This window comes from Phyllostomus hastatus, unplaced genomic scaffold, assembly GCF_019186645.2.
Source record: "Phyllostomus hastatus isolate PE091 unplaced genomic scaffold, TTU_PhHast_1.1 phas_contig_98, whole genome shotgun sequence".
Taxonomy (NCBI): Eukaryota; Metazoa; Chordata; class Mammalia; order Chiroptera; family Phyllostomidae; genus Phyllostomus; species Phyllostomus hastatus.
The window spans coordinates 4,097,538-4,121,921 of record NW_025333999.1 but is presented as its reverse complement, the minus strand read 5'-3'; the positions used below and the strand labels follow the sequence as shown (position 1 = coordinate 4,121,921).

The following is a 24,384-nucleotide window of genomic DNA, read 5'->3' as shown; positions in this document are numbered from 1 at the left end:
TTAAAAAAATGGAAATTCCAGTCATTAAATAGAAAGCGTGATTTTTCCAATCTAATCAAAGAATAGCAATTTCTGGCTCTAATGTTTTCAATATTATGTGCAATTATGGGCATTTTTTCAGACCCAGGATGATTGGTCTTTTTATAGCTGCCATCCCAAAGAATCTTTTCAGAGCCCCCTTTATGTCTTTGTTCCTGAGACTGTAGATGAAGGGGTTCAGCATGGGTGTGACCACAGTGTACATCACTGAGGCTGTTGAACTTGAGAGTGAGCTGTGGGTACCAGCAGAGCTAAAGTACACTCCTGCACTTGTGCAATAAAATAAGGAGACAACTGACAGGTGAGATGCACAAGTAGAAATTGCTTTATACTTTCCCTGAACTGATGACATTCCATGTATGGAGAACAGTATCTTAGAGTAAGAATAAAGGATCCCAGCCAGGGGACCACCACCCAGCAGACCAACTCCAAGATACATCACCATGTCATTAAGAAAGGTGTCAGAACAGGCAAGCTGGACCACCTGTTTGAGTTCACAAAAAAAGTGAGGGATTTCCACATATGGACAGAAGGATAGCTGCAACACCATTAAGCTTTCTAACAAGGAATTCAGGATACATGTGATCCAGGACATCAGAACCAGCAGTCCACAGAGTCGGGGGTTCATGATGACCGTGTAGTGCAGGGGGTGACAGATGGCCACAAACCGGTCATAGGCCATCACGGTCAGGAGGAGGTCATCCAACCCCGCAAAGAGCAGGAAAAAATACATCTGGGTGATGCAGCCTGCATAGGTGATGGCTTTGCTCTGTGTCTGGATGTTCACCAACATCTTTGGGATGGTGGTAGAGGTGAAACAGATGTCTACCAAGGACAGGTTGGAGAGGAAGAAGTACATGGGGGTGTGGAGGTGGGAGTCTGAGCTGACAGCCAGAATGATGAGCAGGTTTCCCAACACAGTGATCAGGTACATGCAGAAGAACAGCCCGAATAGGAGGGGCTGCAGTTCTGGTTCCTCTGATAGTCCCAGAAGAAGGAACTCTGAAATTTGTGAACCATTGCCTGGTACCATGTTGTTGTGCTCACAACTAGGGAGAAAATAAAATAATTAATTTTTACACATGTAGGTATTACCATAGTGAAATGCTAGAATTTATGTTTTTCAGTCAAGAAATTATACATTTATATTTATATTGAGCATATTGTCTTTAAAGAATTTGATGTGACATCTGTGATTAGGAATTCTTGTCCCACACTCAGTCTTATCCCCAAGAGGTCATGTAATAGACAGTCTTAATGCAAAAGTCTTTCATGCACTTGAGGAATTTATCTTGAGTACCAGTCATCTTCTAGGGTAAGAGTATAGAATGCTGAGAAACAAAGTTTTCCCACAATCCAATGATGGAGACAGAATATAAATTAGCAAACATAAAAAATATACTATGTCAGAGGATGACAGATGCTATAAAAAAAAGCAGGTGTAAAATAGAGTGGATGGGGCTCTGTCTGATGTGGCTCAGTAGATTAGTGCCAGCCTGTGAAGCAAAAGGTTGCAGGTTCAATTCCCAGGCAGGGCACACGCCTGGGTTGCAAGCCAGGTCTCCAGTAGGGGGTGCACGAGAATCAACCAAACAATGATGTTTTTCTCCCTCTCTTCTCCCTCCCTTTCTCTCTCTCTAAAAATAAATAAATAAAATCTTTTAAAAACTAGAGTGTGTGGTGTGTTGTATTTTACAGAGAGTTCAGGAAGCCCTGCAAACCAGGTGACATTTGAACAGAGCCCTGGAGAAAGACAGAGTGGGAGTCATGCAGTTGTCTGGGGGAAGTGTGTGCCCTGTTGTGAGAAGGGTCAGGGCAAAGACTCTGAGGATGGCATTTGTTTCAGATACCCAAGGCTCATTTTTAAATTAAATTTATTGGGGTCACATAGATTAATAAAATTATATTAACTAATGTCATCTCAACAAATTTAATTTAAAAATAAATCAAAGTATATAGGTTTCATGTATAATTCTATGATATACCATCTGTTTATTGCATGTGAGCCCACCACCCAAAGCCAGATCTTCTGTCAACATGTATGTGACTCCCTTTACTACCCTGTCACCTCTCTTCCCTCTGGTAACCTCCATATCATTGTCTCTGTGCCTGAGTTTTTGTTGTTTTATCTTGTTTGCTCATTTGTTGCTTCAGTTTTATATCCCACATATGAGTGAAATCACATGGTTCTTGGGAAGTCAGAGTGTGAGGGGGAATGAGCAAGAGGCAGAGTCATGAGGGATGGTGTCAGAGAATGTGGAGGAACGAGGTGGCCCTGCTGCTGCTGCTGCTGCTGCTGCTGCTATCAAAACATAGGTAGTCCCTCTCCTACATGTTGTTCTTTTTTATTTTACATTTTGTTTCAAAGGATTCCTGTGCATAGAATTGTTGTTTTCTTTATTTCCATCTTCTGGTTAAGATTGTAGTGCCTGTTTTTAAAGGGCCACATTTTGGAGTACATGAGCTTAGGTAACACTGCCCACAGTGTTACTTAACACTCATGCCCCACAAAATATGCGTGTGTGTGTACACACACAACACACACAGCACACTGTGACCTGGGTCCTCGTGACTCCCTGCTCTCCTCACTTACCACCACATTAATTGGGAAGGGAATGATATAAGTAAGGCAAGTTTTTAACATCAAATTATCTTTATTATAAAGAATGTAGGAATATTTCCCAACAAGTCGGTAAGTCTCCCGAGAACATGTAAACATGGAAATCCATTTTAATGACATCATTTTTGTGCCCTGTATTAAAAAATTTGAGACATTTGGGGAAAAGTGAGAGAGGAGAGAAATAGACACAGAGAAAAATGAGATCCAAAAGCTCAGAGGGCCCATGAGCAACTGACATGAGGACAAAGCTGCCTGGTTCTGGCAGCATTCCCACCGCAGTTCTATCCCCTTGACGCCCAGAATAACTGAACAAACAGCAAAAAAAAAAAAAAAAAAACTATTTACCCGAAAGAGAAAAGAGCTCGATTTATGGTGTCAAGACATATTCCTGATTGAACATCCACTAGACCAATAAGCTAAGGGAATAAACACACAACTTACAACAGAAAATATATAATGTACAACAATATGAAGGTACTAAAAAGATAATTGGTGAGACGTTTCTAAATGATTTTAGGTGCAAAACTTCTTGAATCAGAAAACTGAATCTCAGTTTTGAATCTTGATCTACCAACCACATGTTAGCTGCTTGAACTTAGAGAAACAACAGAATGATTCTAAATTAATCATTGTATGTTAATATTCTCCCTTAAAAGCTTAGCACAGTTCCTGCCTGTTACTAAGTGAATGGTTATCACTGGTGATGAGATTTGGCTAATTTTTTCTCCTACCCTGAAAATATTTCCATTGCTTCCCCACCTCTTGGTAATAAAGGATTGCAAAGTAATGCTCATTAGCATATTAAATGCAATTTTTCATGTGGATTGCCCAATGTGAACAATGGTACTCTGAAAGGTATTTCTCAGGACCTGCTATTGCGAGGTAATATCTATGTCCATGGGTCTGAACCTTTCTAACAAATACAAAACAGGCTCAAATACAACCTATCTTAAAAAGTTGGGAAAATGCCCTCTGTTACTCTATTTTCCTACTGCCCTTAACTACAAAATTCCTCTAATATGTTCTACTTTTATTAAAATACTCTATGCCTCCACTTCCTTCCTCCATCTCATCCAACTGGACTTCCATTCTTATCTCTTGATTGTCAACAATTACTCTTGTATTGCTGAGTCCAACAGACACTTCTCGTTGCAAGATATTAAATAAATTGATTAAAAATTAATTTGTGTAGCACACAAAGATGGCAACCTCTCAGCTGTGAGTTAGGCTGGTTTGGCTCTCAGTTGACTTCAAGGAGAAGTTCTTGAAATTGTTTGTTGTCAGGTTCCAATATCTCGAAATCTTTCCTGAAGTAGCTACTGGGCTTTCAGACTCACCTGCATGGGGTCTTTGAGTGGAAATCCTTTTGTGGAAGTCTGAATTCCTGCCTGCATCATTGATGATGGAGACCAACGCTCTGTCCCCAAAGAAGACAACAGAAAAGAGTAAAGTGTTGGTCCCCAACCAGACTTAGGAATCCCAAGGCAACAATCATGTTCTGTCCAGTTGAAGGTGAACACCCTAAGGGTCTGCAACCAAGAAGATATTTTCAGCTCCCTTTATCTGCTCATTAGGCACTGTTTTCATTGTTACTCCCACCTCTGAGCACATTATTTCCCCATGGGACCCTGGTCTGGAAAGAAAGGAAAATTTCCTGCTGATTCACTATTCCCTGTAGACCATATTAGAGGTCAGGTGAATCCAGTTTTTGTTATTCCTTTTCTATGAACTCACCTGCCTCCCAGAGGTCTAATCTCCTTCAATCTTATCCTAACCCTAAGTTAATATTTTCTCCATATCTACCACTGAGGAGTCTGTCTTGACTTGGACTTCCACAGTATTGACTTGTGGTGGGAACAGCTCCTGATATCTTCAGAAAATTGCTAACCCCTCTTCAACAAGAGAGAGAGATGTGTTCCTTTGCCACAAAACAAATGGTACTATAATTCTTGGCTTTATCTGACTTCTGACAGATCAATTAGGAGATACATTCTTATAACTCTAATTTAAAGCTATCATTTATTCCTTCTATTAAAAATGTTTAATTATAAGATATATTTAGATCTTCTTATACACTGTAGACTGAGCTTAGAATCTTATGTGGATTGTCTTATTTCATTTTTACAAATGTCCATTCTTTGTGGTTGGTACTATTATGAAACCCATTCTACATTTGCAGAAATGAGGCTCAGAGGGTGAAGCATCTGCCCTAAGTTATGAACTGAGAAAGAGATTGGCTTTGTTTGGAACTCCCTCAAGATGCTTCTAGTCCAGGCCAGTGGGTCTCAACTGGAGTGATTTTGCCACCAAGGAACAATTGACAATATCTGGAGAAATTGTTTGTTGTCAGCAACTAGGGAAGTGCTACAGGCACCTAGTGGATTGAGGGCAGGGCTGCCTCTCAATGACTTACAATGCATGGACTGCCCCACCACAAAGAGGTATCCAGCACACATGTCAACAGTGCAGAGATGAGAAATACCATTCAAGACCAGAACCTCTCCAGCATCAATGGGTATATGAATTCGGGATCTTGTTTAGATGTAGATTTTGATGGGCAGGTCTACGGTGACCCAGAGATTCTGCACTTGTAACCAGTTCCTAGTTAATACTGATGCTGCAGGTCCCAATTTGTGACTACTCTGAATACCAAAGCTGATGTCCAGTGTTAGCTTCCAGGGCAAGTAGTTTTTCACCTCCTTCAGGAAGAACCTTCTCACACACGCACACACCTCAGGTCTGACCTTAGGCTGTCAAGTGTTGGACTCAGTAGCTCAGCTTCAAGCTCACACATGTCTCTTGAGTATTTCTCTCATGACAGGAAATGACACTTTCAGGCATTTGGTTCCTTATCTATACAAATAGAGAACTTCCAGCTATGTTACGGATGTGGCCTGAGAAGTTAGTCACATTTTAGAGCTGATGGGAAATCACTGGCACAGAGCAGATGCTCAATTTATAGCAGCAATGTGACTATGTCCCAGTTCTGCATTTACTAAGCTCATTGGGACACAGAGAATCTTTAAGGACAGGAAGTGAGTCCAGCATGGCCCTGCCCCTGGAAGAGAGAGAGCTGTGATCTTGAAGGTGGACCTGCTCACAGGGCCCCTCACAGGGAGCAGAGTGCTTGAGTAGCCACCGTTCTGAGCTGTGCTGAACTCAGTGATATGACCTCTGACTTCTGACCCTCTCACACTGGCTCCAAACAGCCACAGTAAGATTTTGTAGACTCCCCCATCTGTTCCACTCTTGGGAGTATCTGCAAAGCTGATGTTTCTTGGTGAATCAAATTATTCCATCTCTTTTTATCTTCCTCATTGCAAGTCTACAACATATATCTCATAAACTTTTGGTGCTTGTGTGTCTGTTTCTGCTTCAAGTCGAACTAGTTTCATTTTTTCAAAGTTACTGATTCCCTGCCTCATTACCTCTAGAGATCTGCACATCCCCACCCTGAATGTGCCTCAAGGGGGATGAGCATGAATCTCTACTGTTTGCCTCTGATTTGGGTGGGAGGAGGGGTGGTAGAATGCATGCAGAGAATGCCTAAGAAGCTGTAAGGGGCAATGTGATAATCCACCCTTTCTCTTCCTCTTTTCCTCTGTCATGTGAATGGACCTTTCACATAGGAGCTGTTCCACCAGCCCAGGTCCAGGCGAAGACATCCACTGAGCAAAGCACAGCTGAGTAAGAGCTACAGACTCTCCACAGCCTACGTATACTGTGATGAGGAGTAAATTTTATTAATTTTAACCACTGTGGTGTTTAGAGTTGCTTGTTACCAAAACTGATTAATACATTCCTTTGTGTAATTCTTTTTAAAGTATATTTTAGTGATTATGCTATTACAATTTTCCCAATGTTTCCCCCTTTATCCCTCCTCTGCCCTGCACTGCCCAACCCTCCAGCATTCCCCCTTCCCTTAGTTCATGTCCAAGTGTTGTACATATAGGTTCTTTTAGTTCTCTGTTTCCTATACCATTTTTGACCTCTTCCCATCTATTTTATGCCTACCAATTATGCTTCTTCTTCCCTGTACCTTTTCCACCCTATTCCTCCCCTCTCCCTCCCCACTGAAAACCCTCCATGTAACATCCATTTCTCTGATTCTATTCCTGTTCTAGTTGTTTGCTTAGTTTTTGTTTTCATTGTTTTCTTTTTTTTTTAGGTTCATTTGTTGATAGTTGTGAGTTTGTTGTCATTTTATTGTTCATAGTTTTTTATCTTCTTCAATTTCTTTGATAAGTCCCTTACTATATTTCATATAATAAGGTCTTGGTGATGATGAACTCCTTTAACTTGACCTTATCTGGGAAGCATTTCATCTGCCCTTCCATTCTAAATGAAAGCTTTACTGGATAGAGCAATCTAGGATGTAGGTCCTTGCCTTTCATGACTTGAAATACTTCTTTCCAGCCCCTTCTTGCCTGCAAGATTTCTTTTGAGAAATCAGCTGATAGCCTTATGGGTACTTCTTTGTAGGTAACTCTTTCCTTTCCTCTTGCTGCTTTTAAGATTCTCTCTTTATCTTTAATCTTGGATAACTTAATGATGATGTGCCTTGGTGTGTTCCTCTTTGGGTCCAACCTCTTTGGGTCTTGCTGGGCTTCCTGGACTTCCTGGAAGTCTATTTCTTTTGTCAGATTGGGGAAGTTCTCCTTCATTATTTTTTCAAATAAGTTTTCAATTTTTTGCTCTTGTTCTTCTCCTTTTGGAACCCCTATAATTCAGATATCGGAACATTTAAAGTTGTCCCAGAGGTTCCTAAGCCTTTCTTTCTTTTTTCTTTTTTCTTTTTTTTTTTGAATTCTTGTTTCTTCATTCTGTTCTGGTTGGATGTTTATTTCTTCCTTTTGTTCCACATCACTGATTTGAGTCCTGGTTTCCTTCCTGTCACTGTTGTTTCCCTGAATATTTTGCTTTATTTCACTTTGGGTATCCTTCATTTGTTCTTTCATTTTCTGACCAAGCTGAATCAGTTCTGTGAGCATTTTGATTAATTAGGCTTTAAATTCTCCATCAGATAGGTTGGCTATCTCCTCATCGCTTAGCTCTCTTTCTGAAATTTTGCTCTGTTCTTTCATTTTGGCCCTATTTCTTTGTTCAGAGCATCTGTTAGGTTGTAAGGGGGCGGGACCTTAGGTATTCACCATGGCGGGCAACCCTCTTTGCTGCACTGTGGTGCTGCCTGTGGGGGAGGGGTCAGAAAGGGAACAATGCAGCTCTCTTGCTCAGCTCTAGACCCATTTTTCAATGGACTCTCATGTGAGACTGGGAGTTTCTTCCACTGTGGCAACCCCCACCATAGTCTACAGTCAGCTCTGAGTCTTAGTTTCCTGTTCAGCAAGCCCCACCCACTTGGTCCGCTGCCTTGCCACAGGTTCTTTCCTTCCTTTCATCTTACTGGTCTGGTTGGTCTGATTGACCATTTCTTTAATTCCTTGGTTGTTGGAGTTCTATGCAGTTTGACTTTGTGGCACTTCTGGTTGTTTATTGATTTTAGATTAGTTGTTACCCTCCTTTTGATTGTGTGAGGAAGCAAAGGGTTTCTACCTATGCCTCCATCTTGGCCAGTACTGCTGTGTAATTTTTTTCCACTTATATGGGTTATTTATTTTATTTTTTAATATATTTTATTGATTATGCTATTACAGTTGTCCCATTTTTCTCCCTTCACTCCCTTCTGCCCCTCCCACCCGCATTTCCCCCCTTTAGTTCATGACCATGGGTCGTACGTATAAATTCTTCAGCTTCTACATTTCCTATACTATTCTTACTTTCCCTTTCTATTCTCTACTTACCATCTATGCTACTTATTCTCTGTACCGTTTTCCCCTCTCTCCTCCTCCCACTCCCCTGTTGATAACCTTCCATGTGATCTCCATTTCTGTGGTTCTGTTCCTCTTCTAGTTGTTTGCTTAGTTTGTCTTTGTTTTTGTTTTAGGTGTTATTATTAATAATTATGAGTTTGCTGTCATTTTACTGTTCATATTTTTTATCTTCTTTTTCTTAGATAAGTCCCTTTAACATTTCATATAATAAGGGCTTGGTGATGATGAACTCCTTTAACTTGACCTTATCTGAGAAGCACTTTATCTGTCCTTCCATTCTAAATGAAAGCTTTGCTGGATAGAGCAATCTTGAATGTACGTCCTTGCCTTTCATAACTTGTAATACTTCTTTCCAGCCCCCTCTTGCCTACAAGGTCTCCTTTGAAAAATCAGCTGACAGTCTGATGGGAACTCCTTTGTAGGTAACTGTCTCCTTTTCTCTTGCTACTTCTAGGATTCTCTCCTTCATTTTAATCTTGGCTAATATAATTATGATGTGCCTTGGTGTGTTTCTTCTTGGGTCCAAATTCTTTGGGACTCTCTGAGCTTCCTGGACTTCCTGGAAGTCTATTTCTTTTGTCAGATTGGGGAAGTTCTCCTTCATTATTTGTTCAAGTAAGTTTTCAATTTCTTGTTCTTTCTCTTCTCCTTCTGGCACCCCTATGATTCGGATGTTGGAATGTTTAAAGGTGTCCTGGAGGTTCCTAAGCCTCTCCTCATGTTTTTGAATTCTTGTTTCTTCATTCTGTTCTGGTTGGATGTTTATTTCTTCCTTTTGTTCCACATCATTGATTTGAGTCCCGGTTTCCTTCCCTTCACTATTGGTTCCCTGTACATTTTCCTTTATTTCACTTAGTGTAGCGTTCATTTTTTCATCTAATTAGCAACCAAATTCCACCAATTCTGTGAGCATCCTGATTACCAGTGTTTTGAACTGTACAGCTGATAGGTTGGCTATCTCTTCATCACTTAGTTGTATTTTTTCTGGAGCTTTGATCTGTTTTTTCATTTGGGCCAGTTTTTTGGGTCTTGACATGCCTGTTATGCAGTGAGGGGTGGAGCCTTAAGTATTCACCTCGGTGGGGCAACCCACCTCACTGTGTTATGATGCTGTATGTGGGGGAGGGGTCTGAGAGGGAAAAATGGTGCTTGCTTCGATCTCTGCTGGATTTCAGTCACTTCCCCCACTTCCCACAGGCAAAGTGGGCCCTTCTAGTGCTGATTCCTGGGTGAGTGGGTTTGTGTACATTCTAGGACCCTGTGGGTCTCTCCCACAAACTCTCCTGTGAAGCTGGGAGTTTCTCCCACTGCCTCAGCCCCCCACAGGTGTTTTCAATCAGTGTTATGAGGCTTTATTTCCCTGCACTGGGACCCTAGTTGCCCAGTCCATCCCACTTCCCAGTTATTTCTGCCGGTTTATCTGTGCACAAATTTGGGACTGTCCACTCCACAATCCACTGCCTCACTGGGTCTTCCAGCCTCTGCCTTGCCTGCCCCAGTCTTCCAGCCACTGCCTTGCTGCGAGTCCACTCTGCCCAGCTGCCTGTCTCTGCCCTTCCTACCGGTCTGGATGAATGTGTCTTCTCTAACTCTTTGGTTGTCAGACTTCCATACAGTTTGATTTTCTGTCACTTCTGGTTGTTTTTTTATTTTTAAATTGTTGTTGTCCTTCTTTTGGTTGTGCAAGGAGGCACAGTGTGTCTACCTACACCTCCATCTTTGCCAGAAGTCCCTGTGTAATTCTTAATATAATTAATTTTAACTACCAGCTGGATGGACACTGCAGGATATAGGTTTATCCAAGCTTGTGTCTCCAGATGACCTGTACATGGAAATTAAAAACTCCAAAATAAGCACAGAGTCTAAGACCTGAAAGATATTTTTTAATGTAACTGTGGCAACTCTGTTTTAGTTTTCACTGATTTGAATGCAAAACCATAAGAATAATGCTCCAAATATTTATATATATACCTTGCTTTCTGAACCAAATAGTCCTCTTCCCAAAATTCAAGAATCAAGATGTGGATGTGTGGACTAACTTGTACTATACCTTCTACTAGACACAAATGAAATCCTCATATCTCTTCATCTGTCTCTTTTTCTTCCTCTCCTTCTAAATCCCACATAGAAAGTGACAAATTCAAGTTTTGGCTTAGAATATAGAAACCTAGAAAGCACCTCTCTCTCACCCTAACAAGAAAAAAGCAAATTATCCATGAAATAACTTTTCTTGGGTCCTAGAGACAGCTGAGGTCACAGAGCAACCAAATAGCCTGAAATCCAAGGAAAGTGAGATGACTAACAGGAGACAGGGCTGGGAGGAAGAGCTTGCCTGGGGAAACACATGGGATGAAGCCAGGGCCAACATATCAGCATACAATATTTCAGGTAAAATCTTCACAAATTTCTAAAGGCCAAATGTGGAGCAGCTACAGCACAAACAAAATTCCTCTGTAAGGACTATGAGTAGTATTTCACTGTGATTCTCAGATAACCATGCAAGTGGGCAGAGAGGGTTCTGCTGGTCAGATAAAGCTTCTAGGCAAAGAGAGGCAGCAGCTGACAGTTGGAAACTGGGCTGAAAAATCTCAGAAATGATAAGAATCAAAGTGATATTGATGGGACACCAAGATCATCTAATATAGATACAGATACTATTGTTCCTCCCCTGAGGCCATTGTTGGGAGTCTACCATCCTGAGTTTGTTGGTTTGGTATGAGCATGTCAGGATGGTATGAACATATTGTTGTAGTATAAGCAAGAGATAATCAATTTGAATACTATTAGAGGTCTATTTGTAAGGACAAAGAACTACAATTAGGTAGGCAAGCAAAAGCGACTATAGGATCAATTAGTGCATACAGTTTGTTTAACACAATGAAAAATCATTTAGGTATTTAATCAGAAGAAGACCACATTTTTTCATTCACATCTAAGATCCAGTTCAAGTTAATTTTTGTGTATGGTATGATGTGTGTATAGGGAGTTCACAGTAATTTAAATAGTCCAAGTTAAAGACAAACTATAAATAATTCTAAGAAAACCTAACTTATGTTTGTTCTCTAAGTGTTAGGCATGAGATATTTTTAACCAGCAGTAAGGAAATTACACCATCTATAGATTCAAAATGGTTCAGTAAAGTTTAAGAGCCTAACCAAGAAGGAAGTCTCAGGTTCAAATGCAGCCTCTTTTCTCTCAATATCTCCTTTATCTAATCTTTATTGTATTTTTTCCATTACCATTTAGTCTCCTTATCCCCCTTCTCTTAGTATCTCCTTTGCTCTCTGCTCATCCTAACATCATTTGCACAACCCTTTCCTTCCTCATAAAGACCTGCCTCTCTCCTAGCTCTCTCCTAGTGACCTTGGTGACCTTGGTGACCTTGGGCTTCCTTGACATCTTACCCAGGACCCAGTCTCCTCCTGTTCACCTCACTGGCACTTGCACATCAGAGAAAGCCCACTCCTCATTCACTCACACATTTAACAAGCATTCACAGCCATCTTTGGTTGTCTCTGCAATGGGCACAAATGATAGACTCTCATCCCACCTGTATCTAGGGAGACAAAATGTGGCCATTCAGGAGAAGGGATGAGCACAGTTTCTGCACTGGATAAGCGCTAATATTGGTTATTATTTATATCACTTCCTGAGCACCTTTAGTGAACCAGATGCTTTTCTGTGTGTGTTAAATTTTTGTACAATTTTGAATAGAATTTTTTCCTATTATGTATAAGTTTATTGCTGGAAATAGGGAAGAAAGTGATACATGTTTGTTCTTCATTCTAGCCTAATCAAAATGACTGCTTAGTTCTAATAGCTTCCCAAATCAACTTAGGTAGCCAATTTTATCATCTGAAAATGTGATTAATTTAATTTTACCCAAGACATAAACTTATGATTGCTTTTTCTTCTTTGGTTGCATTGGTTTAAATTTTCAGAAGTGTTGGGTCATGACAGTAGCAGGCATATTTGTCCTCTGTATGACCTTCATGCAGCTTCCTCAAATATTTTCTTGTCAGGTATGATATTAGCTGGTGATCAAGGAAACCATTTTATGATAGTTAAGAAATATCTTGTTTACAGTTTCTCAGAACTGTTTTTATACAGTATCATTTGTATCTTTTAAAATGGTTCTATTATATTCAGATGTTTTCCACTAGTTTATTTTTTTAAAGATTGTGTTTATTTATTTTCATAGAGACAGGAAGGGAGAGAGAAAGAGAGGGACAGAAACATCAATGTGTGGTTGCCTCTCACACACCCCCTACTGGGGACCTGGCCCACAACCCAGGCATGTGCCCTGACTGGGAGTTGAACCGGCAATCTCTTGGTTTGCAGGCCAGCACTTAATCCACTGAGTCACACCAGCCAGAGATCTACTAATTTATTTTAAGACAATAAATAAATTCTGAATATCAGAGGCTCATGGCTTTCTTGAGTTGAATGCTTTCTGTTCATAATTTACATCAGGTAGTCTGCACTCCATACACTGTCCTACAGATCTGAAGAGCACCTTGGTAACAGAATGGCTTATCAGGCTATTGGAACCATCAGCAGAGCCCAAGGACAGCTCATGGCTGGGCCTCCACTCAGCTAAGTTTTCATAGAGCTAAGCTGTGAAGTGCTGTAGTCTGACTTTAATGGGACATCAGCATAGGGAGCCACTGTATTGGGAAAAGAGTCATGATAGTGGACAGGTCTGACAGTTAAATCAGCCAGGGTCTGGGCAGACTGAACAGAGCCTGAGTGATATACATTTCCTGGACCTTCCCACTAGCAGGAAAGAAGCCATATTTAATTTTCCCCTTAATTTTGTGATTTTTTCTCTGATTTACTTACTCCCTATATCTAAATCTACACACTTAAACCAGGAATCTGCAAACTACTCCCCAAGGAGTAAATCCCACCCACAGCCTGTTTTTGTAAAAAGGCTTTAATGGAACACAGTATAGTAGGTTAAATAGTAGCCCGTAAAAGATATGTCTACATCCTAACCCCTAGCACAACCTTATTTAAAGAAAAAAAAGGCTCTTTATAGATATAATTAAGGATCTCAACGTGGAATCATCCTGGATTATCCAGCTGGACCCTAAAACCAATGACAAGCATCCTTATAGGAGCTGTAGAGTGAAGAGACATGCCAAGACAAAAAGACCACATGGCTATGGAGGCAGAAATTGGAGTGACACAGCCACAAAACCCAGGAAAGCTTGGAGTCACTAACAGCAGGAAGAGGCAAGGAACACAATCTCCCCAAGAGCCTTTGCAGAGACTGCAGCCTTTCTGAAATCTCGATATTAGACTTCTGTCTTCAAGAACTCTAATGAAATAAACTCTTATTGTTATAAGCCACCCAGTATGGGCTTAGTTGTTACAGAATTCACAGAAAATGAATACCTATATCCATGTCCATCTGCACAGTATTGCCTACAACTTCTTTCACAATACAATCACAATGGAACACAAGTCTGGCTGCCTGCCTCGATGGAAGCCACATATGTGAGACAGGTGCTCCAGCCACCTGGAAGATGGGGAACTCTTGTCCCAAAGTCCATCTTGCCATCTCTGGTCAAGCCAGCAATTCTTTTCTTTTTAAAGATTTTATTTACTTATTTATTTACTTACTTACTTATTTATTTAGAGATGGGGGAAAGGAGGGGAAAGAGGGGTAAAAAGAGGTCATTGCCTCTCACTTGCCCCACAATAGGGACCTGGCCCACAACCCAGGCATGTGCCCTGACCAGGAATCAAACCAGCAAATTTTCAGTCTACAGGCTGGCTCTCAATCCACTAAGCCACACCAGCCAGTAAAGCCAGCAATTCTTATAGAGACTTGGTGGGAATTGGAGAGGGGAAAACTTCCCTGGAGGAGTGCAGACCTGCTGTGCTGGTGACAGAGGGGAGTGGGAGTAAGGAGAGTGGCTCTGGATGTGCAGTGTTCTTGCTGGTCCCAAAATGGATGGCCAGGGTAAGTGTCCTCGAGTTGGCCATCTGGTTTTTGTCAGCTGAATTCCTGAGCCAGGACCTTGAGGTCAGGCTGCTCCTTAGATTCACATAAGAACTGTAATGGAGCCCTGGCTGGCATATCTCAGTGGATTGAGCGCGGGCTGGGAACCAAAGTGTCCCAGGTTCGATTCCCAGCCAGGGTACATTCCTGGGTTGCAGGACATAACCCCCAGCAACCGCACATTAATGTCTCTCTCTCTCTCTCTCTCTCCCTCTTTCTCTCTCTCTCTCTCCCTCCTTCCCTTCCCTCCCTAAAAATAAATAAATAAAATCTTAAAAAAAAAAAAAAGAACTGTAATGGCTGAACTGTAAGTATATTTAGAAAAGAAACTTTTAACATACCAGATCTAGTTTTGAGAGAAAAATCAAGTTAGAGTAACAAGCTGCATTTAACATTTACTAAAATTAATATGGGTAGCTCTATGTAAGTATAGTATATGTATTCCTCATTACACAATGGCAGAGTTAAGTAGTTGCAACAGAGCACTGATGATCCAACAATAACATTTATTATCTATCCCTTTAAAAATATGCTTGGCAATGCCTGTTCTAAGTCACTATCAGGTACTGATTTTATATTCAAAGTACTCTTTCCTATTGTAAAGGAATGCTCAGAATAGCCTAGCTGGCCAGAAAAAAATATATACCCATGTGAGTTTAAAAGTGTGAATGTTGCCCTGGCTGGTGCTGCTCAGTAGATTGAGCACTAGCTTGTGAGCCTGTGGGTCGCCATTCGATTCCTGGTCAGGGTGTGTCCCTGGATTGTGGCCTAGGTCCCCAGTGGTGGGCAAGCAAGAGGCAACAACACATTGACATTTCTCTCCCTCTCTTTCTCCCTCCAATCTCCTCTCTCTGAAAATAAATGAATAAAATCTTTTTTTAAATGAAAATAAAATTGTGAGTGCATTTACTCCAGATGAAAAATTTGAATTACTGGACCTATGGAACTGGCACAAAGAAAACTTAACCTCTGCAGCCAAAAAATGTTACCCTCCATCAAATGCAATGACCCCTTAATTGTCTTCAGGATCTGTCTCCACTTTTCAAATAGAATTCAAGGTGAAGTTCCTGGGAGTTTTCTATTTGGGATGGATGTGGCCAGGTGACATAGTTACATCTGAGTTACTCAGTGTCACTCACAGCAGCTCAGAGGCTCATGGTGTGGTCCTTTCAATGCATCCTGCATGACAGGTTATATACACTGGGGAGATGTTTATTCTACAGGGGATGGGCTCATCAGTAGGAAGGAACTATGTGTTTGGCCTCCAAGGTGAGCCTATGGGGACTGAACTGACAGAGAGTTTCCTTTTATTTATGGTCCCTTGGCTTTAAGGGAGCTGAATTGCTTAGAGAATTAAGTGACAATAAAACCATTTATTTAATGAGGAGCTCTGAGAACTCAGCCTCTGGACCTCCCTCAGCTGACTCAACTGCAGCTCCTCAGCCTCAGGTCAAGAGCGGCCTCTCTGTGCCTCTCTAAGATGTCCAACTACTCTGGAAATCCAGCACCAGATCCCCATCTATTGCTCTTTACACATCAATTGCCCAACAAAGGAAGGACCAGTAGAGCCAAATCCATCAAGTGATGCCATTGGGGGATGCCAAAGTGAGTACTATGGGAAAGCATCATGGAGGGAAGTACCGCTTTCAGTAACCATGCCTTTTGGGAGAAGTCAGGTGGATGAGATATAAAAGGGGATTGATCCAAAATCCTGCATGTTAGGTGTCCCTAGCCTGAGGGGCATTTTTGCAACTTATTCCTTCTCAGAACCTTTCTTCCCATTTACCATCTCAGAGCACAATCCCACGACCTCTCTCCTCCCACAGCAGGAACTGACCATTCCTTACATCTGCTCAACTCTCAGGGCTCTGCTGTATTTCAACTTGAACAATGTGTGTGTGCATGTGTGCACACGCATGCATGCAGCATTGACAGAGTGAAGCAGACTTGTAGTGTGTGGAAAGCACTGCCTTAGAGTCAGGGAGGTGTGAGTTTGAACTAGTTTCTTCTCCATCTAGTACCTGATGGAAGTGGGAAACATTTCTCACATTCTGTGGATCTTTTTCTCATCCACACAGGAATGAGTATAAGGAGACCTCAGAGAGTGCTTGCAAGAGAACAGCTGCCATGGACCAAGTGTCCAGGACACAGTGTCCTTTGAAAAGTACCATTTATTTATTCTTTCACTAATTTACATAACACATCAATATGCAATGCTTAAAACAAAGCAAAACACCTTATACACATAGGACAAGAGAAGTATGGAGACAGAAGAAAGTAAAGGAGACATAAAAGTAGAAGAATAATTACATGAGTAAATAAATTATCTACCACCCTGGCTGGCATAGCTCAGTAGATTGAGCACAGGCTGCGAACCGAAGCATTGCAGGTTCGATTCCCAGTCAGGACACATGCCTGGGTTGCAGACCATGGCCCCAGGCAACTGCACATTGATGTTTCTCTCTCTCTCTTTCTCCCTCCCTTCCCTCTCTAAAAATAAATAAATAAAATTTAATTTAAAAAGTTGCAACTTCTCTTTATAAATAAATAAATAAATAAATAATCTACCATGAAATGTTACATAGTTGCCAACACTGAGCCCCTGATACCACTGAGAATTCTAGTGAAAACGGGATTCTCTGTTATTAGGATAAAATTTGGCTATATAAACAAAAAGCACTAAAAATAAAAGGCATCCATATCCCCTAGAGGTCACTGTGTCTCTGTCATAAGAAAGTGGGGCCAGCATGATGTCTCCAGGCTAACGTGAGGGACAAAAGTTCATTTCATCTCTCTGCTCCCCTAGCCATAGTATGTGGTTTTCCAAGACATGCCAACTGCAGGAGCCCTATTGTGATGTGCAAATTCCAGACAAAAAGGAAATAGGAAAAGGAAAGCTCTGACAAGCATTCCAGGATTCCCACTCACCAACTTAACATGCTATCCAACTGTTCATGATTACAAGAGAAGGTGGAAACAGGGTATCTTAGCTGGGAATAGGACCACTGAAAAGTGTAATCAGGTTCTGTTAATAGGAAAGCAGGGAGAGGCTATGTCGTCCAAGCAGTCTCTGGCACAGTACTTAATTATAGGGTCCAGAGTGTCCATAATATCAAAACAATTAACTGCTTGACAGAAGCAAGACCCTTCCTGATACTGAGGCAAAAAAATTTTTTTCAGACATTGATGTCCTTAATTTTTGTAAAACAGCCTCACATTGTGTGAAGAAAGGAGCAATGTTTCCAGCCAATTGCCTTATGAAATCCAAAAACATGTTAAGGTTCTCCAGGTGTTTCTGAACATAGGCTGGAGGCATCACACATGGTAACAGTCACACTGTCAGAGGGGTGAGGCAAGGATGCTACATTACAGCTCAGGCATTAAGTATTCTGGGAAAATATCAGCACTAAACCTTGACCAGAGTTAAAAGTGCCGCTTATAGGTGAGATCAAATGGTCTTTCACTGCCTGGCTTACTTCACTTAGCCTAATGCTCTCCAGTTCCATTCATGCTGTCACAAAGGGTGGTTGCTCCTTCTTTCTGTCTGCTGTGTAGTATTCCATTGTGTAAAGGTACTACAGTTTTCGGATCTACTCATTTAACCAGAGGGGAAGGAGGAGGGAGATAATGGCGGAAGGACGGGAAAGGGGTGGTCAAGGAACATGTACAAAGAACTATGGACAGAGCCAAAGGGGAGAAGGAAAAAGGGTGGGAAGTAGCAGTGGATGGGGTGGGAAGATAGTGGTGGCAGGATAATGAAGACAACTGTTTTCTAACAACAATCAAAAAAAAAACTAGAAATTAAACAGAATAAAATAAAATAAAAGGGCTATCCCATCTGGGTGATAAGAGCATTTAGATTCTCAGTAGTAAAGGTTTATTGTGCCAACTTGGTTAACGTATGAACACTAATTTGGTGGCTCTGAATAACAAGTCACTATCCTAATTTTTGAAATTACCTGTCTCTATAGTTTCTGAGTTCTTGTAATTTTTATGTGCCAATAATATATGAATTTGATAAGAAAAATTTCTTCCCTTACCCCAAAAATCTATAACCTGAAAACATTATTACCAAATCTTAGATGAGTGGTCTACCTCATGTGACAAAAAAAATGCCCAAATATAACATCAGCTTTACATACAATGCTTATATTACTTTTTAAAACCATTCTTTAAAACATTCTACTGAAAGATAGAAAGAAAAAAGGCATTTTGGTTGACGGACTTTCTAATGACACAGACCAAAGCATCATGAAATGAACATGTAAAGTAACGTAATATACCATCATGTAAACAGGGAAAATCATTGTGAAAGTTGTAGGTATTTGTACTGAAAAATTAAACACTACTTGGAATAGTTAGGGCCAATGTATGAAAGTAACTCCACACAGATGGCAGCAAAAACATGAGTACTGAGCTCTTATTTTTGGCCACATGTTCAGTAACGAGGTTTGAGGGAAGGTATAGAGGAAAATAAACATGAAGAGTAAAAACTGAAGGGCTCGAACCATAAATGTTCTAGACCAACGATACTCAAACATTCATACGCATGTAAAACTGCTGAGATTGTTAAAGCGTAGATTCTCATGCAGCAGGTCTGACTGGGGCCTGGGATCCTGCATTGAAAGAAGCTCTTGGGTAATGCTGATCCTGTTGGTCCTTGAGTAGCTAGACTATAAAGGACACAACCACTTTGGAACTAAAAGTACATTTCCAGAGAGTAGTAGCAGCAAAGGAAAGGATGGGAGCATTTCAAATTCCCTGAATGAAGGCAATTACGAAAAGGTTGTACTTTGTTAATTCATTAACCAGGAATTCAAGGCAACCACATTTCTACACTGTCAATGTGATGAATGATTGAATGTTGCTTTTTCTCTTTCCTGGCAGTTATTTCTTCCTCATGGAATCAGGCAATCAAACACATGCTCCAGAATTTTTCCTTCTGGGCCTTTCAGCCAAGTCAGAGATTCAGTTACTTCTCTTTGGGCTGTTTCTATCCATGTACCTGGTCACATTCACCGGGAACCTGCTCATCATCCTGGCCATTGTCTCAGACCCCCACCTCCACACGCCCATGTACTTCTTCCTCTCCAACCTGTCCTTGGCTGACATCTGTTTCACCTCCACCACCATCCCAAACATGCTGGTGAACATCCAGACACAGAAGAAAGTCATAACCTATGCAGGCTGCCTCAGCCAGATATTTTTTTTTCATTGTGTTTGGATGCTTGGACAATTTACTCCTGACTGTGATGGCCTATGACCGCTTTGTGGCCATCTGTCACCCCCTGCATTACACAGTCATCATGAACCCTCAACTCTGTGGGCTGCTGGCTGTGGGATCCTGGTGCATCAGCGTCATGGGCTCCCTGTTGGAAACCCTGCCTGTCTTGAGGCTGTCCTTCTGCACAAACCTGGAAATTCCACACTTTTTTTGTGATCTTCCTGAAGTCCTCAAACTTGCCTGTTCGGACATCCTTGTCAATAACATAGTGGTGTATTTTGTAACTGGCCTTCTGGCTGTGATCCCTTTCAAAGGAATACTTTTATCTTATTATCAAATTGTTTCCTCCATCCTGAGGATTTCCTCAGTTGGGGGCAAATACAAAGCCTTCTCCACCTGTGGGTCTCACCTGTTGGTAGTGTCTTTATTCTATGGCACCGGCCTTGGGGTCTACCTCAGTTCTGCAGCCACTTCATCCTCTAGGACAAGTCTGGTGGCCTCAGTGATGTACACTGTGGTCACCCCCATGCTGAACCCCTTCATCTACAGTCTCAGGAACAGGGACATGAAGGAGTCCCTGCAGGGACTGCTCATCAGGGTGGGGACTCTCAGGGGTGGAGCTGTTACGGAACTGTCATGAGGAGCTGGGCACACAATACTGAGAACCAGAAATCCTGCCTTCCTTTGTCCAATGTTCTTTTTTTTCCTAATTTTACATGTTTTCTTTAAAATATATTCTATTGATTATGCTATTACAGTTGTCACATTCCCCCCCTTTATTCACCTCCATCCTGCACACCCTCTCCCACCCACAGTCCCCCCCTTTAGTTCATGTCCATGTGTCATAATTCTTCGGCTTCTACATTTCCCATACTATCCTTGCCCTCCCCCTGTCTATTTTCTACCTACCATCTATGCTACTTATTCTCTGTACCTTTTTCCCCTCTCTCCTCCTCCCACTTCCCTGTTGATAACCCTCCATGTGATCTCTATTTCTGTGGTTCTGTTCCTCTTCTAGTTGTTTGCTTAGTTTGCTTTTGTTTTTGTTTTAGGTGTGGTTGTTAATAATTGTGAGTTTGCTGTCATTTTACTATACATGTTTTTTATCTTCTTTTTCTTAGATAAGTCCCTTTAACATTTCATATAATAAGGGCTTGGTGATGATGAACTCCTTTAACTTGACCTTATCTGAGAAGCACTTTATCTGCCCTTCCATTCTAAATGAAAGCTTTGCTGGATAGAGCAATCTTGAATGTACGTCCTTGCCTTTCATGACTTGGAATACTTCTTTCCAGCCCCTTCTTGCCTACAAGGTCTCTTTTGAAAAATCAGCTGACAGTCTGATGGGAACTCCTTTGTAGGTTACTGTCCCCTTATCTCTTGCTGCTTCTAGGATTCTCTCCTTCATTTTTACCTTGGCTAATGTAATTATGATGTGTCTTGGTGTGTTCCTCCTTAGGTCCAACTTCTTTGGGACTCTCTGAGCTTCCTGGACTTCCTGGAAGTCTATTTCCTTTGCCAGATTGGGAAAATTCTTTATTTGTTCAAATAACTTTTCCACTTGTTGCTCTTCCTCTTCCCCTTCTGGTACCTCTATAATTCGGATGTTGGAATGTTTAAAGATGTCCTGTAGGTTCCTAAGCCTCTCCTCACTTTTTTGAGTTCTTATTTCTCCATTCTTTTCTGTTCAGTTGTTTCTTTCTTCCTTCTGGTCCACTCCATTGATTTGAGTCTGAGTTTTCTTCCCATTGCTATAGGTTCCCTGTGCATTTTCACTTAGCATAGCCTTCATTTTTCATCTAATTTGCAACCAAATTCCACCAATTCTGTGACTATCCTGATCACCAGTGCTTTGAACTGTGCATCTGATAGGTTGGCTATCTCTTAGTCACTTAGTTGTACTTGCTCTGGAGCTTTGATATGTTCTTCTGTTTGGGCCATTTTTTTGTCTTGTCATGCCTATTACATATGAGGGGCAGAGCCTTCTGTGTTCACCAGGGCAGGGCAACCCAGTTGCTAGGCTGTATGTGGGCGTGGGGTCTGAGAGGGAACAATGGCGCTTGTTCCGCTCTCTGTCAGATTTCAGTCCCTTCTGCCACTTCCCCCAAGCAAACTGGGCCTTTCTGGTGCTAATTCCTGTGTGGGTGGGCTTGTACACATTCTAGGACCCCATGGGTCTCTCCAACAAACTCTCCTGTGAGGCTGGGAGTCTCTCCCTGAGCCTTAACCCCTACAAGTGTTTTCAACCAGTTTCTCGAGGATCTGTTTCCTGGCACTGGGACCTTGGGTTGGGTGGTCTTCTCACTGCCCAATTTCTCCTGGTTTCTCTGTGCACAAATGTGGGGCTGCCCGGACAGCCAGCTGCCTTGCACACAGTGCCTCGCTTCACAATTGCCACCTCGTTGGGTCTTCCCGTTGCCACCCTGCACCCAGGATCTGCCCATTGTGGTCTGGTGCACCCAAGATGCCTTACTTGCCCTGTGCCACCGCTTTTTGTGCTGCAACCCCTCTCCACCCAGCTACCCTACTCCACCCTTCTTACCTGTCTGGATGACTGTGTATATTTTAACTCCTTGGTTGTCTGACTTCCATACAGTTCAATTTTCTGTCAGTTCTGGCTGTTATCTTGTTTCTAAATTGTTTCTGACCTTATTTTGGTTGTGCAAGAAGGCACAGTGTGTCTACCTACGCCTCCATCTTGGCTGGAAGTCCTAATTTTACATGTTTTTAAAGTGCGACTTTCCTTGGGTCTTCACTGCTCTCCTGATTTTAATTTAGGTTATATCCTGAGTTCTCTCTTTCAATTCCTAACCAGCCATTTTACCTTTGTATGAATAGAACTTGACATTTCATAATTTATCTTCAGGAATCATTTGGAATATTTTTTAAAATAAATCTTATACCCTGGCTGGTATAGCTCAGTGGATTGAGCGTGGGCTGTGAACCAAAGCATCGCAGGTTTGATTCCCAGTCAGGGCACATGCCTGGGTTGCAGGCCATGGCCCCCAGCAACTGCACATTGATGTTTCTCTCTCTCTCTCTTTCTCCTTCCCTCTCTAAAAACAAATAAATAAAATCTTTTTAAAAAGAGCTCTTCTTCTAATAAAAAGATTAACCATTAAAAAATTAAAAAATAAATCTTATGCTTTAAAAATATATTCTCAGAAGTTATGGCATGTGTACCTATTTGGAAATGCCCTGAAAGCTCAATAACAGAAATTATTTCTGAAATTATGTTAATTCAGTAAAACTGCAGAGTACAAAATCCACACAAAAAAAATTCAGTTGAGTTTTCATTGCTAACAGTGAACTATTGAGAAGAAAAAATAAGTAACCAATCCCATTTACAATAGCATCCAATACAATAAAATATTTAGGCATAATTTTTAATAATTTTTCATTACTGTTCTCCCCCCACCACACCCCCCACCACCCATCCCCATACTTAGGCTTAACCAAGGACAGGAAGTATCTATACACTGGAAACTCTCAGAGATTGATTAATAAGTTGAAGAAGACACAAATAAAGGTCCAGATATCTCATGTTCATGTATTGAAAAAGTTAATATTATTTAAATGTTCATACTACCCAAAACAACTCACAGGTTCAAAGCAATCCATATCAAAATTCCTTTGGAAGCTTTTATATTAATAAAACAATTTTAATATGTATGGTACCACAAATTACCCCTAATGCCCAAAGTAAACTTGAGAAAGAACAAAACTAGAGGCGTATAGTTCCATATATCAAATTACATTACAAGGCTATAGAATCAAACACTACAGTGCTGGCATTGAAACAGACATATAGGCCCATGGAACAGTATTAAGAGCCCAGATATTTACTCATGCATATATTGTCAACTAATCTTGACAAGGGTTCCAAGAGCACGTGATGGGGAATGGATAGTCTTGTCAATAAATGGAGCTGGAAAACTAGATATTCATATGAAAAAAGAATAAAACTTGACTTCTATTCCACACCACTCACAAAAATTATTTTGTAATATATTAAAGATTTAAATGTAAGACCTCAAATTATAAAAGTTCTAAAAAAGCGGGGGAAGACATTGGTATTGGCAATTATTTGTGGATATAACAGCACTATCACAGGCAACAAAACAAAAAATGAACAAATGGTACTGCACCAAACTAAAAAGTTTCTACACAGAAAAGGAAACACCAAAATGAAAAGGCAACCTGGATGCATGGGGCAGACTGATGGCTGAGGGGAGGGGTTGTGGGGCACTAGATGGAAGAAGGTGAAGGTATCATCCAAAGGGCATATATGCATAACCCATAGACACAGACAACAGTGTGGTAATGGACTGAGGGAAAGGGGGTGGGGCTGGGGGCAGGTGGGCAAAGGAGGAGAGAATGGGGACATCTGTAATAGTGTCAACAATAAAAGTAAATGTTTTTTTAAAGGCAACATATACAATGGGACAAAATATTTGCAAACCTTATATCTGGTAAAAGGTTAATACCCAAAAAACTTTTAGAAATGTATGCAACTAAATAGCAAAAGAACAAATAATGTTCATAGCAGCAAAATTTACAATACCCAAGTGCTGGAAGCAACCTAAGTGCCCATCAGCAAATGAATGGATTAAAAAACTATGGTACATTTACACAATGGAATTCTACGCAGCAGAGAGAA

The 24,384-nt window shown here is 41.1% G+C and overlaps 2 protein-coding genes across 2 annotated transcripts; one reads left to right on the top strand and one right to left on the bottom strand.

Moving 5' to 3' along the window:
• Positions 1 to 103: 103 nt before the first annotated feature.
• On the bottom strand, positions 104 to 1,072 carry LOC123828284 (olfactory receptor 7A17-like). The gene has a single exon (XM_045853117.1). It carries the CDS (start codon positions 1,070 to 1,072, stop codon positions 104 to 106), a length of 969 nt encoding a protein of 322 aa, XP_045709073.1.
• Positions 1,073 to 19,400: 18,328 nt separating this feature from the next.
• Positions 19,401 to 20,364, top strand: LOC123828287 (olfactory receptor 7C1-like). The gene is given in 2 exon segments (XM_045853120.1): positions 19,401 to 19,703; positions 19,705 to 20,364. Coding segments are annotated over 2 exon segments (963 nt in total).
• The last annotated feature ends 4,020 nt before the right edge of the window (positions 20,365 to 24,384 follow it).

What these genes read in the sequence shown, in the direction of transcription:
- LOC123828284 (XM_045853117.1), bottom strand. Translation starts at nt 1,072, where the DNA reads ATGGTACCAGGCAATGGTTCACAAATTTCAGAGTTCCTTCTTCTGGGA.